General features: G+C 40.1%; 1 protein-coding gene across 2 annotated transcripts in view; it reads left to right on the forward strand.

The window, feature by feature from the left end:
• Positions 1–15,021, forward strand: part of RELN (reelin) — a 283,789-nt gene that overhangs the window by 228,815 nt on the left and 39,953 nt on the right. For both annotated transcript variants that reach the window (XM_071423955.1, XM_071423956.1), the window contains exons 33-42: positions 310–498; positions 792–1,065; positions 2,373–2,513; positions 2,606–2,783; positions 4,175–4,259; positions 6,878–7,060; positions 8,425–8,596; positions 8,676–8,778; positions 11,216–11,445; positions 14,149–14,369. In XM_071423955.1, the coding sequence (XP_071280056.1) occupies positions 310–498; positions 792–1,065; positions 2,373–2,513; positions 2,606–2,783; positions 4,175–4,259; positions 6,878–7,060; positions 8,425–8,596; positions 8,676–8,778; positions 11,216–11,445; positions 14,149–14,369 (1,776 nt within the window). The remainder of the gene's footprint in view (positions 1–309; positions 499–791; positions 1,066–2,372; positions 2,514–2,605; positions 2,784–4,174; positions 4,260–6,877; positions 7,061–8,424; positions 8,597–8,675; positions 8,779–11,215; positions 11,446–14,148; positions 14,370–15,021) is intronic.

A 15,021-nucleotide genomic window follows, 5' to 3' on the forward strand; every position in this document is an offset into this window, starting at 1 on the left:
AGCAGGAAGGTTGTGACCCATAAAATGAAAATTCCCAATCTAGGGGCTCAGGGAGTATCTCATCCAAACAGAGGGAGAGCATATGATGGCAAAGGCACTGAAGCTAAAGAAATGAAGAGGGAAATACCCGTGTTTATCTGTAATAGAAACATGTTCTAGTGTCCAGGTGCATCCTTGAGCAATGTTTTAGTCTTGTTGAACAGCACTCAGTCTGTGTGATTGAGCACTGCTCACTGAGTGAACACAGCATATGGGCATTAAAAACAACTTACAGGGACTCCACTAACCTGTCTGCTCTGGTTTTTGTAGGGAAGCATTCAGCTCAGTGGGCTCTGGATGATGTGCTCATAGGGATGAATGACAGCTCTCAGACTGGCTTCCAGGACAAATTTGATGGAACTGTGGATTTACAAGCAAGCTGGTACAGAATACAAGGAGGTCAAGTAGACATTGACTGCCTGTCTATGGATACAGCTCTGATGTTCAGTGAAAACATTGGTATGTGTCATCAAACATTACTACATTTTGTATGAGTCTATTTTATAAATTACATAACAATCGAGTTTTACAAGATGGGAGGTATAGACAAATCCAGGTATTTAGTAATCTGTAGGGAAGAGAAGGCTGGGAAAAGGTGAAGATAGACGTAACAAATTTGAATGACAGTATTGAAAGCATGTGCTGAAGGTAAACTTTGTTGTTATTGTTGTATCTGTTGTTATTGTCGTATCAGCTGTTGTTGTTGCATTTGTTGTTATTGTTGTATTTGTTGTTTTTCTCTCTTTGCTCAGGAAAACCTCGTTATGCTGAGACTTGGGACTTCCACGTGTCCGCCTCCACATTCTTGCAGTTTGAGCTGAGCATGGGTTGCAGCAAGCCATACAGCAATTCCCACAGTGTCCACCTGCAGTACTCCCTAAACAACGGGAGGGACTGGCACCTGGTGACAGAGGAGTGTGTCCCCCCAACCATCGGCTGTCAGCAGTACACCGAGAGCTCCATCTACACTTCAGAAAGATTCCAAAACTGGAAGAGAGTTACTGTCTACCTCCCACCCTCCACCAAGTAAGCTCTGCTCTTCTGGCTATTTAGCATGACAAAGATTTTGCTGATCTAATTAGAACAAACATCCTCCAGCTTGGGAATGTTCTGCATGTCTTTTAAATTTTTAAATGTGTGTTGTCACGCCACCAGAATTTTAAATTTCACTTCAAAATATTTCATCAGCTATAATGTGAAGTGTAGGGACTTAAGGAAGTTACAACATTGATGAATGAATTCTTAAGTCTTGCCTATAATTTCTGACAGTAAGAACAAGAATGCTAAACCAGCTTTTCTAACATTTATGCAATAAGAAGCAAGAATAAATACCCTGATCCATCCTTTCCTACATTAGTGTTTTCTGTTATTGCACATTAAGTTGTCACCCAACATTCAGGCATGTTAGTCACAGCATTCAGCAAGTCAGAACAGTCACTGGATGTGCCACCTTCACCCTTTTGACCAGGAGGAGAGTTCTGCTGAGCTCCTCAGGATATCACAGGGCTGTAAATGGATGTGGCAGATGTGCTGGCATCCATCTCTCTAAATAAAACCATGCTCTAGTTTAGGAACAACAGGTAATGATGACACTGCTTACCATTGTTCTGAGTAGTTCTGTAATTCTTCAGAGCACCCTACGCATTACCTCTGTACATTTCATCACCCAGAAAATACAGTGGTAAAAATGAACCCACAGCAAATGAACTGGGCCTGGAGTTCACATCTTGGTTTCCAACTCCACAGCTCACTCCAGAGGCCCACACATCATCTTCCAAATAATTTTTTTTCTCCAAAACACTTTCCTTATTTGAGGATAACAAGGCAGTCAGCAGTGACAGCAGTGTGTATGCATGTGCATATTTGTACATATATATTCATACATTCTTTTATATATATATACATATATGAACATACATAACCATTGCTTTTCTCTTTACACAACACTTAGTATAAATGAACTTCCATAACTTCTTACCTTACTGATGCAATTTTATTGTTTCCATTCTGCTAGCAACACATGGAGCTGTCAAATGCTAATGGAACTACTAATTTCTGCTCAACCACTTTGTTGATCAGCAAGTGTCTCAGCAGTGTTCATTCTTGATTATCACTTTGGGCACCTTTCTTTAGAATATGCTGGAATTTTGCCTAAAAGACTTACCTGAGAAATTTAAACGTCCAGTTTCCACTAGAATATGAATCTTTTCAAAATAAGTGGGCCATGCTTATTAATCTGCTTTTCTTTGGAAGTCTGTGGGATTTTCTTTAGTATTTAGCACTTTGTGGATCAGAATTTTGAATCCTGAAATAGATTTCTTTGTTTTTAACAGCTCTCCCAGAACACGGTTCAGATGGATTCAGTACAACTATGCCTCTGGAGTAGATTCTTGGGCCATTGATAATGTGGTCCTGGCTACAGGATGCCCCTGGATGTGCTCAGGGCACGGCATCTGTGATTCAGGCCATTGCATGTGAGTAGGAAACTGCTTAAGCTGCTTCATGGAAAGGATATGTTTTATCCAGGCCAGATGGATAATTCCTTTTCTTCCCAATGTGTTGCTAGGTGTGACAGAGGGTTTGGAGGTCCTTACTGTGTCCCTGTCCTTCCTCTGCCATCTGTCCTGAAGGATGATTTCAATGGTAACTTGCATCCAGACCTTTGGCCTGAAGTCTACGGTGCTGAGAGGGGAAACCTGAATGGTGACACCATCAAGTCTGGAACAGCTCTCATTTTCAAAGGGGTCAGAGATTACTTACATTGAAAAAAATATTAATGAAAACCAGTAGAATCAAAAACAGAAAGTAAATTTTCTCTCATTAGCCCCATATGTTTATATTGAAGTCTTTTAGCTAGGATTTGACATTTTCATTTTTCTTGTCTTTTCCTACCCTAAAGATGCATCATGTTTTCCACAGTTGTTTTTTTATGAACAAATGGGTTTCCTCTCTTGGTTGTGTATTATTTTGTTTGTGGGATAAACTCCTCCTTGACCACCAGAGGAAAATAATGAAATTCTACACTGAGATTCTTGAGGTGAACTATTTGGAAATATGGCACACATTACGATTATCTTGAAGTTTCCTGATTGGCTCTTTAGTATTTTGAATAATACAAATTAGTCAGGGCTGTAGTCTGTGTCATCAATGTTTATGTAGTTTGCCAGTATTTTAGTCAATTCTATCATTTGATGTCTTCTAATTCTTTAAGACTTATTTTTGTTGACTGCAGATTTCAAAAGGCCAGGAAATATATTTTCTGAATTTTTCTGTTCTTAACAAAATTAATAATAGACTTTTGTTCACAAGCACACAAATTCTCAGCTCACACAAGTCTTCATTTGACACTGTGAACTCAGGTGCCCCCCAAAAAGAGAAGTTGAGTAATGTTTGGTGTACCAATTAGTTCTTTGAAGTATTTATTTGCAAAAGCTTGACTCCAGTTCAACCTCTTTAGATTATTTCAATCCCCAATCACAAGATGTGAGTTGTCTAAAATTTGCATTGCTTGTTCCTGCAGATTGTTCCCCTGGGGGAATGGGTTTGAGAAAGAGGGAAGCTCTGAGAGATGGTTTTTGCCAGATCTCTGCAGAACAGGGACTGGCCCTGGCCCCAGGATCCACACAACAGCGAGCTCACCAGTCAAACTCAACAGGGACTCAGGATCCCTATGAGGTTTCCTGTGTGCTCCCTTTCCTTACAGGTTGCCCCAGAAGAGGATATTTGTACAAAATATGTTTTGAGATATAGAAAATAACTCCAAGAGAGGACTGTCCCTGCCTGGAAATTAGGGTGCCTGGCAACTGTACAGTTTGCACAAAAAATGAGTGCAGTAGCTTGGACCCAATGTCTAAGTCAGTGCTGGCAGATCCAATCACACCCCAGGGGTTCAGAGCACAAACTGAATGAGCTGTAACTGTGCCTGTACCTGACCATGTAGTTGTGCCTCTGTCATACCTTGGCTCACTTTACCAAGGCTGTCACTGTCCCCATTTTCTGCCTGGGAAAAGGTGTGGAACAGAGAGTTTCCCCTCTTGCTGCCACCAGCAGGCAGAAGCAGACAACAGCCAAGCAACAGTAAGCTGCAGGACACACTCAATAATGAGAACTGACATTGTATATTCTACATTTGCAGGAAGGACTGAGAATGCTTGTGTCAAGAGATCTAGACTGCACTAATACAGTGTACATCCAGTTTTCATTTAAATTTATTGCCAAAGGTAAGATCATCATTGATTTACTATCACTTCTCTAGCTTTATTAGTACATAGTAGCAACCCAGAAAAGAACAGAATGATATTTTCAACTTCAGTGTATGGTAGTGATCAACAGTTTATGGTAGATTATATGGGAGTTTGTTTGAAATTTTGCATCATCCCTGCCTTGCTCCCAGCCTACATGGCTGTCTGTGCAGTTCCTAAGGAAAAAGTGGACTGTAGTATCACCAAAAATAGCACAGCCAGTAAAGTCTTTGGGCAGAAAAGAAACAAAAGGGCTCAAGGTTTTGTAGAGATTTCCCATTATGTTGGGGAAAAATTATTTGTCCAATTTTTTTATGTAATAAAATTGTGCCTACAGTAAATTACTTAAGGGACTAATAGTCAACTACAATGTTTTTCATTTACTAGCTTCAGTCCTCTGCATTAAAATCTCTTACCATTTGACTGCCAGCAGGTATCTTAGAGATAACTGAAAGTTCATAATTCTATTTAATTGATATAAAGAATAGTCAGACTTTGCAATATAAGTTTTACACGTTGTTGTAAATAACCTGTGACAGTTCCTCCAGTACAAGGACTTTTAAGCCAATTATTCAGTCTTACCCTGCTCCAAGGCCTTGCCATCCTTGGCTTTAAAAAATAATTATATCCAAGTCTGGAGTGACATGATGGAGAACCACTAAACTGCTTGAAGGTTTGAGCCACTCCCATGCAATTTCAGAAGTTTTCCCCAAATTTTCTGATAGAATTGGCACTTCCAGGCTGAACTCTGAATGTTGAAAAACTCCTCTCACTCTGGTGTAAGGAAGATGTCCATAGTTTCTATGGTAAGCTCAGTGCTCTGGGACTGGACCCTAACTGACTCAACATTTACCAACAGCCTGTAAATAGTTTGGAACCCTCTCTTTCTTCCTAAATAAGTGTGTTAGTCAAATCTGTGTGTGGATGAGTGAAAATATAGCTCTTTGTGAATTATTATTGATTTTCTTTAATGGGCATTTAATCATATATATTGGACTATTTATTACTGGGTTTAGTACTTTATCAAAAAGAGAGAAAACTGTAACAGCCAAAAACATAACATCCCCCAAAATGATAACATGCCAAATATTCCATGTTTATAAACGAAGTCTTTGTGAAGACTTCTTTTACAAAATTATGCCTTGGTAACATTTCTTCATATGATCATTGATAAAAATATTTTAAAATAAAGTGAGTAAAAATATTGCTCCAAAGGGAGGAGTAGCCAAAGGTTCAAGCTTGGATTTTGACCCTTGACCCACAAGGAGTGAGACCATGAAACCCCAGGAGAAATTGCTCCTTATTGAATCTGTATCACTTGTTAGCACTACTGGTGGATCCAGGACTTGGTCCCAACAAGCCCCCTAATGTTGAATACAAGTTGATATGGCTGGGCATATCTCTCAGCTGTGAGTTTTAAAAGCAGTGTGTTGTTTACTGTTAATTGCCACAGATAAGCTGAAATCAGCTCCTGACTGCAAACAGCTCCTCCCTGCTCTGCTCCACAGCAGTTGAATACTTAGCACAGGAGCAGAGGGGAGCAGCAGCATCTGCACCAGGCACTTGGTTTCAGCAAATGTGCTTCATTTAACACGGGAAACATGGGAAAAGCTTGCAACAGTAACACACAGTGCGTCAGGGATGAAGAAGCTGTCCCTTAGTCCTTTCCTTCTGCTGGTTCCTGACTGAGTTTTTGGGGAAATGCCATGACTGTGCCGCACCATGAAGGGAGCAGAGAGTGTAAATTTGTCTGAGTGAGACCTCAGCTCAGAGATGCCATCACTTGGACACTGGTATTCCTGGACAGCAAGTTAGGCACAGGCCAAATACAGGCTGGGGGCTGAGCTTGTGTATGGCAACCAGCATCAAAAATGAGAGCTGGGCTCTAATTAGCATGTGTTAATAACTAGGGCTGTAAAGAGCTTTTGTTTTTTACTCTTTAAAGCTCTAAGTAAAAAAAATAGGAGGAGCTGGTAGTTAGAAAATGCAAATTTTACTGTCAGTTCCACTGACTTTTAGGCCCAGTTTAAAGCACAGAATATTGCTTTGTTGTTGTTAAAACATGCTAATAAATATCCTCAGTGCTCTCCATCAATTATGTTATTTCTTGGCATGAATATCCTGATCCTAGTGTCTGCAGTGAGAGCCACAGACTCATCAATTTATGAGGATAGGGACTGAGTCTTTTTTTTGGGTACTACAGATGGTGATGATAATGTCTTGTAGCTGGACAAAACAAGCAAATAAATATTTGCTGTATTACTGGAATATGTTTGTAGTAGAAGGAGCTGGTGCATTCTAATCTCAAAAAGTATAACAGTGAGATATCTTCTTATCTAAGTAACAAACTATGGTCATATGTCTAATGAACAGTAGTGTAAATTTGGACCCTGTTTTGTTTGCATTTTGCAGACAGACAAGCAAGGGAAAGCTCAGAAAGTCATATGTGTACAATGTGTATATAACATCTCAATAACTAAAGCTGTTGTTAAAGGAACCCATACTTGTAATGGACGTCAGAGCAGCATAATTTCATTTATACTTGCTTGAACTTACTGGATTGCAATGAACATAAATCCATGTCATTTATGCTCCAGGCACCCCTGAGAGGTCTCATTCCATCCTGCTGCAATATTCTGTCAATGGTGGCATCACTTGGCACCTGATAGACGAGTTTTACTTCACCCAGACTACAGATGTGCTCTTTATCAACGTCCCTCTGCCCTACGCAGCCCAAAGCAACGCAACGCGCTTCAGGCTCTGGCAGCCCTACAACAATGGTGAGGAAAAGACACACCCCTGAGAGGCCAGGTCCCTGTTTGCACAGCTCAGCCTCTCTAAGAGAGTGCATTTCTTGAACTGAACAATTCGAGAAACTCTTAAATCATGGGGGTTTTGTGTTTGAACTCCTGCAATTAGAATTACTGCAGGATTATGTTTACTGTTCTTAAAAAGCAGTTGAATGCTTTAAAGTGAAGTACCTTCACCTGATATCCCTGGACTGTGTGCAGAAAAGCATCAGCTTTGGCCCTGGAGGGAGTGGGAGATCAAGAAACACCAATAAAGTTAACTTCACTCAGGTTCTTCTCATTATTTTTAATGGGCATGATTCTCACTCACACTGAGGCCCCATTAGGATGCTCCAATTATACAAAAGTGTCCCAAGTGTAAATGGGAACTGGGCCTACCTTACTCAGAATTAACTAGGCATTAAAAACCCATTTAGAAAGAGTATGTAGTGAGCAGTTAATCTTTTGATTAAATTGTAAAGGACTGGAAAACCTCAAGAGGAACACAGCTCCTTCCTCCTGATTACAGGAGATGTGCCAGCTGAAGGAAGCTCTTCTCTGCTCTCAGTTACTCTGAGCACAGTTTCAAGCAGAAACTGACATCAACAGCTCTAAAGAATTCCAGCAATCATTTAGACATGGTGATTCAGCAACAGTTTATTCCATGTAGGCAAACTCCTAGCACACCCCTAACACAAAAAAGGAAATTCAAATCTGGTCCTGACAATCCTGTTTCAGTTCATTTTTCTGACGTGTCCTGCCTAAAACAATTATCTATACTTTCCTCTGATGACCTCAAACACTTCTAGATAAATGAAAAAACACTACCCAGAAGATCTGTCAATTTAATCCTTCCTCTTCAGTTTGAGAATACCAATTTTCTGACGTATATGAATACATAACCCATTGGAGAGAAGGAGTTCCAGAGTTTCCTTCTCCATGGAAGAACTCCTCCCAGGCACACACAAGCTGCTGAGTGCAAGGATGTAGAATGAAATTGCACTTTCAGGCTGCTTTGACTGTGTAGCAACTACTCTTTTAGATGACTCTTAATTGAAGAGGACAATGACAGAATTTCAAAATAAATATGATTTAAATATAAGATAATTGTTCAACACCCATTGCTTTTCACTCTTTGTTTTGCTGTGACTTCTATAAATTTTAGGGAATAAAAGTTAATTCCATAAGGTCAAGCTGGAAAGCAGTATGGAAACTATTTTCATGGAAAGTGAAAATAGTGATCCCACACTTTTAGCACCCTCCTCTTCATATAATCCATAAATACTGGCTGCTTTTCTGCTCTCTAATAATATTAGTATTAGATCTTAATAGGAATATTTCCATTTTCTTTGTAGGCAAAAAAGAAGAAATCTGGATTATTGATGACTTCATTATTGATGGAAATAACCTGAAGAATCCCATTATCCTTTTGGATACCTTTGACTTCGGTCCTAAAGAGGAGAACTGGTTTTTCTATCCTGGTGGAAACATTGGGCTTTATTGCCCATATTCATCTAAAAGAGCTCCGTAAGATTCTCTCAGCAATACAATAGAAAGAAGTAACTTTGTAAAGTGAGTTTAAAGCACTCCTCTCCTTGATTTTTAGGGAAGAAGATTCAGCTATGGTGTTTGTTTCAAATGAAGTTGGAGAGCACTCCATTACCACAAGGGACCTGAGTGTGAATGAAAATACTATCATCCAATTTGAGGTACTTGTCCTCAGAAAGTTATTTTGCCTTTTGCTTCATGTTCTTCTATATTCTGCCCTGGTGAATTTGCCCAGCTGTTCTGATTGCCAAATAGAGAAACCTGTCCAATTTCCCCTCTAATTGATTTGACATTACTCTCCCTCATGTGAATGTATCATGATGCTTTTAATACACAGATAAGGGAAATTTCTGCCTCAAAGTCTTCTACTTTCTTGCCTGAATTACTACTTTGTCCATGCCTATATACTTGCACTGATAGCATTAAAGTCCATGTCCTATGCATTGGAGGGTCACTACTGCAGGCAAGAGGATGAGCAAAATATAGTGAGAGTACAAATTGCCACTTCACAGCCTGCTCCAGGTAAGAGTGCAGCACTTCTACATGCTCACCAGTGGAGAGCTACAACTTCATCTGTGACAGTAAAAAATAATTTTTCCCACCTGCTGGCTTAACTGCACTGTTGTACTCTCTCAAAGACAAGCTTCTGCTGTCCTTCCTTCTGCCCATATCATAGCTGCTCTAGATGAAGTTGGTTTTTGGCTATTGTGGCCTGAAGTCATCCCATTTTCTTTTTTAAAGAAAGTTCATGAATAAGGATCATATTTTTGTGTTTCATACTCTCAGTGGAAACAGGCACCTCAGTGACAGCACAGAGTCCAAACTAAACTGTGTTTCTGACTTATCCTAGAATCTAAACTGTGCATTTCCTGGGGCAGCTATTGATGGGAGTAACCAGTTAGTATTTATTAGTTTAGAGAGGTCATTATATTGTCATTAAGAAACTGGAAAATAATCTGGCACATAAATTGCCATGCCAGAGTTACCAGGCTGCTTTTAACAGCAATGTGGCATATTGTTGCATTAATATGAGCTACATAATAATCAGCAAATGATAGGAGTTTATAAAAATTACTAAAATGATAGTAAGGGTTTTCCAAGAAAATTAGGTTTAGCTGTGTACTCATGCACTCTTCAATTTGTCATGCAACTAATTCATAAATTATTGAATGCAAACCATTTCCTCTTTTAAAATATAGATTACAGCCTGTAGAACAAAAATGTTTGAGGTGACTTTAAGATATTCATAAGCCTTGATAGCATTAACTCATAAAATCTACATGTTTACTTCCATATGTGGTAGGAACATCATTTTCAGCTCACGTTTTTGAGAACATTAGTGTAAATGAAGGAGTTATGCATAATGCAGTAGTTTCTCTCTGTGTCTCAAGAGTCAAAACCTATATTGGGTCAAGCATCTCTCAAAGCTTCCAGATGAGTAGACAACCCTTCTAGTCAAATGTAGCTTGATGGGACTCATGTGCACTGAAGAGTGATGAAGGAAATTCAATGTAGGATACACTTTCAACATTCATGCACAGTTCTAAGCATTACTGTGTTTTAGAAACAAATAGATTTTCTTAACATAATAGAATGCTACAAAGACACTTTTTTTGCTAAAAGGATATATAAAAATATTAAAATGTTACATAGTTTTAATGCAGGCTTTGCAATCAGCAATTGGTTTTTATTTGTTGAGTGCTAAGTACAGTACATCTTATTTTATATGACAGTCATTCTGTAAAGAACTAATTTGTCTTCTTTTACAAAAGCAATTTGAAATTATACAAAGATCTAAATATCAGTGTAACGGGAAAACAAACTAACTTGCACTGTCTCAGATTCTGTATTGAACAGTCTGTGGTTTTTTAGTAGTAGAACTGGTTTTCATGTTCTGCCTTTTCTACTGTTCTTTACATCAGGAATCTTGTGAGCACACCCTGAGAAGTCTGACACTGCCAAACTAAGACATTGAATCTAAATGCAGTCCAGCTATGATGCTCTAGGGTTTGCCATTATACATGAACAAATAGATGGTAGTGAGTGTGAAACAATGGTAGTGAGTGTGAAAGCTGAATATATTGAGGTGATAAATTTTGGGGTTTTTTTTTCATATTTAACATAAAAGAGGATCATAGTGCAGCTCAGCAATTAACAGCTCAGCATTAACAAAAAGTTAATGCTTCACTTAACTTTTTTTTTAATATTTCTGCTTTTAATAATGCACATTTTCTTGATGCTGTGATTACTTCAGTACCTGCCAGAGGACTGCAAGAGCTGGTGCATTTACTCCAGCAATGTTAGCAGCTATCCTTTCTAACTTTGGTTTTCTCTAGGTAGAAGTTATTGGGGAATTCTTATCACATTCATTTTATCATAACCCATGGTGTGATATACTCCTGGATAGGAGAGCAATGTGCAAGAGTTCCTGTTCTTGTGCCTGTCCTGAGTGCATCATCCCCGTTGTTAAGTGGGTTCCCAAATCACCATTTTACTGAGCTAAACAAATACCACACCAAATGGGGGAGGCAGAAGAATGACTGGGAGTGCCACAGTCTGCCCTGTGTCACCTTCTGTGTTTGATGCCTTGGCCCCCAGATCAATATTGGCTGCACCACTGACAGCTCCTCCGCTGACCCAGTGAAGCTGGAGTTCTCACGAGACCTGGGGGCCACCTGGCACCTGCTGCTGCCCCTGTGCTACAGCAGCAGCAGCCACCTCAGCTCCCTCTGCTCCACTGAGCATCACCCCAGCAGCACTTACTACGCAGGCACTACCCAGGGCTGGAGGAGGGAGGTCATTCACTTTGGAAAGCTGCACCTCTGTGGGTAAGTGTCCAGCTCCTGTTCCTGCCCAGCTGCCCGTTGCTTTGCTTTTATTTCTGGTTTTCACCCAGCACAAGGGTGGTGCATAAAAACTGCAGCACTAGAGCAGACCAAATGACCAATTTTTCTCTGCTTTTTGCCCTGAATGTTAGCTAGTGTTCAGGTGATTCCCCAAATCATATTGTGCCTAATGCTGGTGTAGAATAACCACAGGCAACTTCCTATTACCTTCTATTTAATTAGTGATAATTTAATAGAAGAGAGTTGTTTGTTGAAATTAACACAAAACTGACTGTTCTTAGCATACTCTGAGTGTTCTTTGCAGAACTGCATCAGCCATTTGAATTCACTGATGATGTTCTTGCATGAAATTTGAGCTTCATAAGAAAATGCAGTAAAATGTGAGCTAGTATAAGCTTGATTCCACTTCAGTATGAAGAAATGGTCTGATCTAAATAATGTCTCAGTCAATCAGGCTGGATGATAACACAGCATAGAAAAACAATATGTGCTAGCAGGCACAGTAATATGTAACTTTTCAAAGTAAAAACACTACTGTTTACTTTTTCAGGAATAACTGTCATCTAGCATCAACTCACTTTATGTAAAAGCTCACACCATTAATGATTAAACTGTAGCATGTATGAATGAAAATGAGCTATGCAACCATGAGACTTTATGAATCTATGCAGATATGAGACTGAGTATTTATGAAACTACTGCAGTCAATGGGTCCTCCACTAAATAAATGACCCCATATGTGCTCTGAAAGTATGAAAAGACCTATATAAGGAATAAGAGTCAAGTTTGGAAAGACTGATTGTTTAATAATTTAAGGAAATGTTTAAATTTTAAACTTGAGTTTTCTGGTTTATGACAGTTAATATTTCAAGCATGCAATAGGTAACCATCTCTTTCAGCAGCTCACTTGTACTTCCTGGTTTTGTGCAAAAGAATTATTTTACCCTTTAGCCAACCATCAATGCATCCCTCCAAATAAAAATTTTGACTGTGCAGACTCCTAACTCATTTAAACCTTCCAGGATTTTGATTTAGTCCCCTGTTCCTGAGTGCTTCTATCCTGTTTTTCCTTCCTATTTCTTCCCCAACACACCAGGCCAGGAGCCCATGGCTGACAGCCAGCCCTGCCCAGCAGTGCAGAGTAGTTTACATGCAGTGCATTAAATCACTGGGCTAGAGGGCTGAAGGGGGATTTCTCCACCAGAATCTACTGGAATAACAAGAAAAAAATCCAAACCTTCCTCATTGTGTAATTCTAAAAAAATCCCCCAGCCTTTCCATCCCCCAAGTGCAGAGTTTTATATTTTAACTGAGGATGAAGACATTTTAAGTTATTTCCACTACATATGTAATTTTAGAAATTAATATATGTTCTCAGCAGACAGCTGTAAGTAATAATTAGTATTCCAGTTATGTCCTGAAGGAAAGGTCCAGTGCCTGTTGAGCCAGAGACAAAACCCCAAATAAGCAATGGTTCACTCTCTGCTCCAGACACAAGTCATGGTTCATCCTCACCAGGAGTGACCCTGAGAGGAGGAGCTGACTTGTCTCAAGAAAAAAAATCCAGCCTGTGGGGCAGAGATCTACTCTCAAGAGGAGCTTACAACACCTCCAGCCTCACACTTGTGTCCTTCCTTTCAGGGCACACTAAAGTCAATGATTTTGACTTCCAGCAGAACTCTGGTTCTTGTGCATCTTTCTTGTGACACTTAGTAGTGTCCCCACCCGTCAATTATTGGTTGTTACCTAAATCCCCTCACAAAAATTTCTTTTTAGCAAATCAAGGAAAAAAATTTGTCAGCTACAATTACCTATGGAATTTATTTGCCTGCTGAATTTAGATGTCTTTAACAAGACACATTAAACACACAAGGCAATTAAGTGCTTCTCCCTTCTCAATCTTCTGGTTTCCTTCCTCCCTTAAAACGTTTTCTCAACTGGGAATAAAATTAGTCTCTCAAGTATTTTCCTCATCTCAATTTGTTTTCCCTCCTTCCCCAGTTGGTTCCTTTTTATATGCAGCATTGATGCAAGTAGCACTTAGGAGATGAATGAAAAATGACAGGACAGCACCCAAAGGAGAACATAGTTTAAATTAACAACTTGCAATATCAGCCTGGCTTAAGATTAAGCTGCCCGAAAGCAAGCTGTATACCTGGTGACATGACAGATCATGTTTCCTTTCTGGGTAATTGAGGGTGAGATCCTCCCACTCCACCCCTACAGGTAGTCTCCCTGGGGGCACAATGGGAGCATGAATTAGAATCTCACTCTCCAGGAGAGGGTGAAAGTGGCCATGTCTGACTCACACACTGTACACCAAAGCAGAAGGGAATCCATCTGACCACGGCCATTCATCTTCCCCATGAATGATGGAGTTAAGAGTAGCTGGATTTTAAATTTTGAAAATCATGCCTGTCATTCAGTTTTGAGATTACAGCTAATGAATAGTGTTATTTTTATTTCTGTCAGTACTTGGGTTGAACGTCAACATAAAGATGCATGAGGTACTGAAGGAATTAGATCTAGCAGTCAGTTTCTAGAATTAACCTATTTATCAAGCCAGTTCTGACAGAAAGAATAATAAGAATAATATATATGTGCATATAATGGTATATGTATGGAATACAAAAAAAAAAAGATGGAACTATAATTTAAAATAAGTACACTTTATGCCATTTTCAGGCTGGCGAGGTTCAGGTGGTACCAAGGATTTTACCCTGCTGGGTCCCAGCCTGTGACCTGGGCCATTGACAACGTGTACATTGGTCCCCAGTGTGAGGAGATGTGCAACGGGCACGGCAGCTGCATCAACGGCACCAGGTGCATCTGCGACCCCGGCTACTCGGGGCCAACCTGCAAAATCAGCACCAAGAACGCTGACTTCCTCAAGGATGACTTCGAAGGTATCTCTCTTGGGAGGGGCCTCTGAATACTGCCTGTCCATCTCAGTGCAACCCAGGGTTCAAGGGGTTAAACAGAACAGCCTTGCTCACCTCTGCATGCTTCTGGTTAGAATTTATGCCGTGGGGGTATTCCCATGAACCAAGTAGTTCAGGTGCCATTTGCAAGTGCCACTTGTGAATGCCTAAAGCACTGTTAATGCTGGATTACAAAATCTTCATTGAAAGAGAACTTCCTGAAACTCTACATGTAGAAAATAAACTTGGAAGTAAACAATGTTTTGATGGTAGTTTTGATGGTAGCACAGACAGAGCATTTGCAAGTGAGGCAAACAACAGAGGGCTTTAAGGTCGTGTCATTTCTCACTACAAGGGAAATCTGACTCGCCCTACTACAGCAACCATGGATTCAGAGCAGACCAAGTGCCTCAGTAGTGGGAGCCAGTGCTCAGCAGCCACAGCAGACCCCAAGAGAGGGAAGGCAGAGGGGAGCTCAAAGCCTCCTGTGTGCCTGGGTGCACACAGCATCCCTGCATACAACTCTGAAACCCCTCTGAGGCTTCCCCCGCGAGCAAGCACGGCAAGAGGAGCGTGTTTTCACAAAACAGCGCCTGTGAACCAAACCCATCCCTTCACAGCTGCTGCTGCTCATTTT

Source organism: Agelaius tricolor, unplaced genomic scaffold (assembly GCF_023055355.1).
Source record: "Agelaius tricolor isolate 1412-34295 unplaced genomic scaffold, bAgeTri1.0.p SCAF_3, whole genome shotgun sequence".
NCBI classification, from domain to species: Eukaryota; Metazoa; Chordata; class Aves; order Passeriformes; family Icteridae; genus Agelaius; species Agelaius tricolor.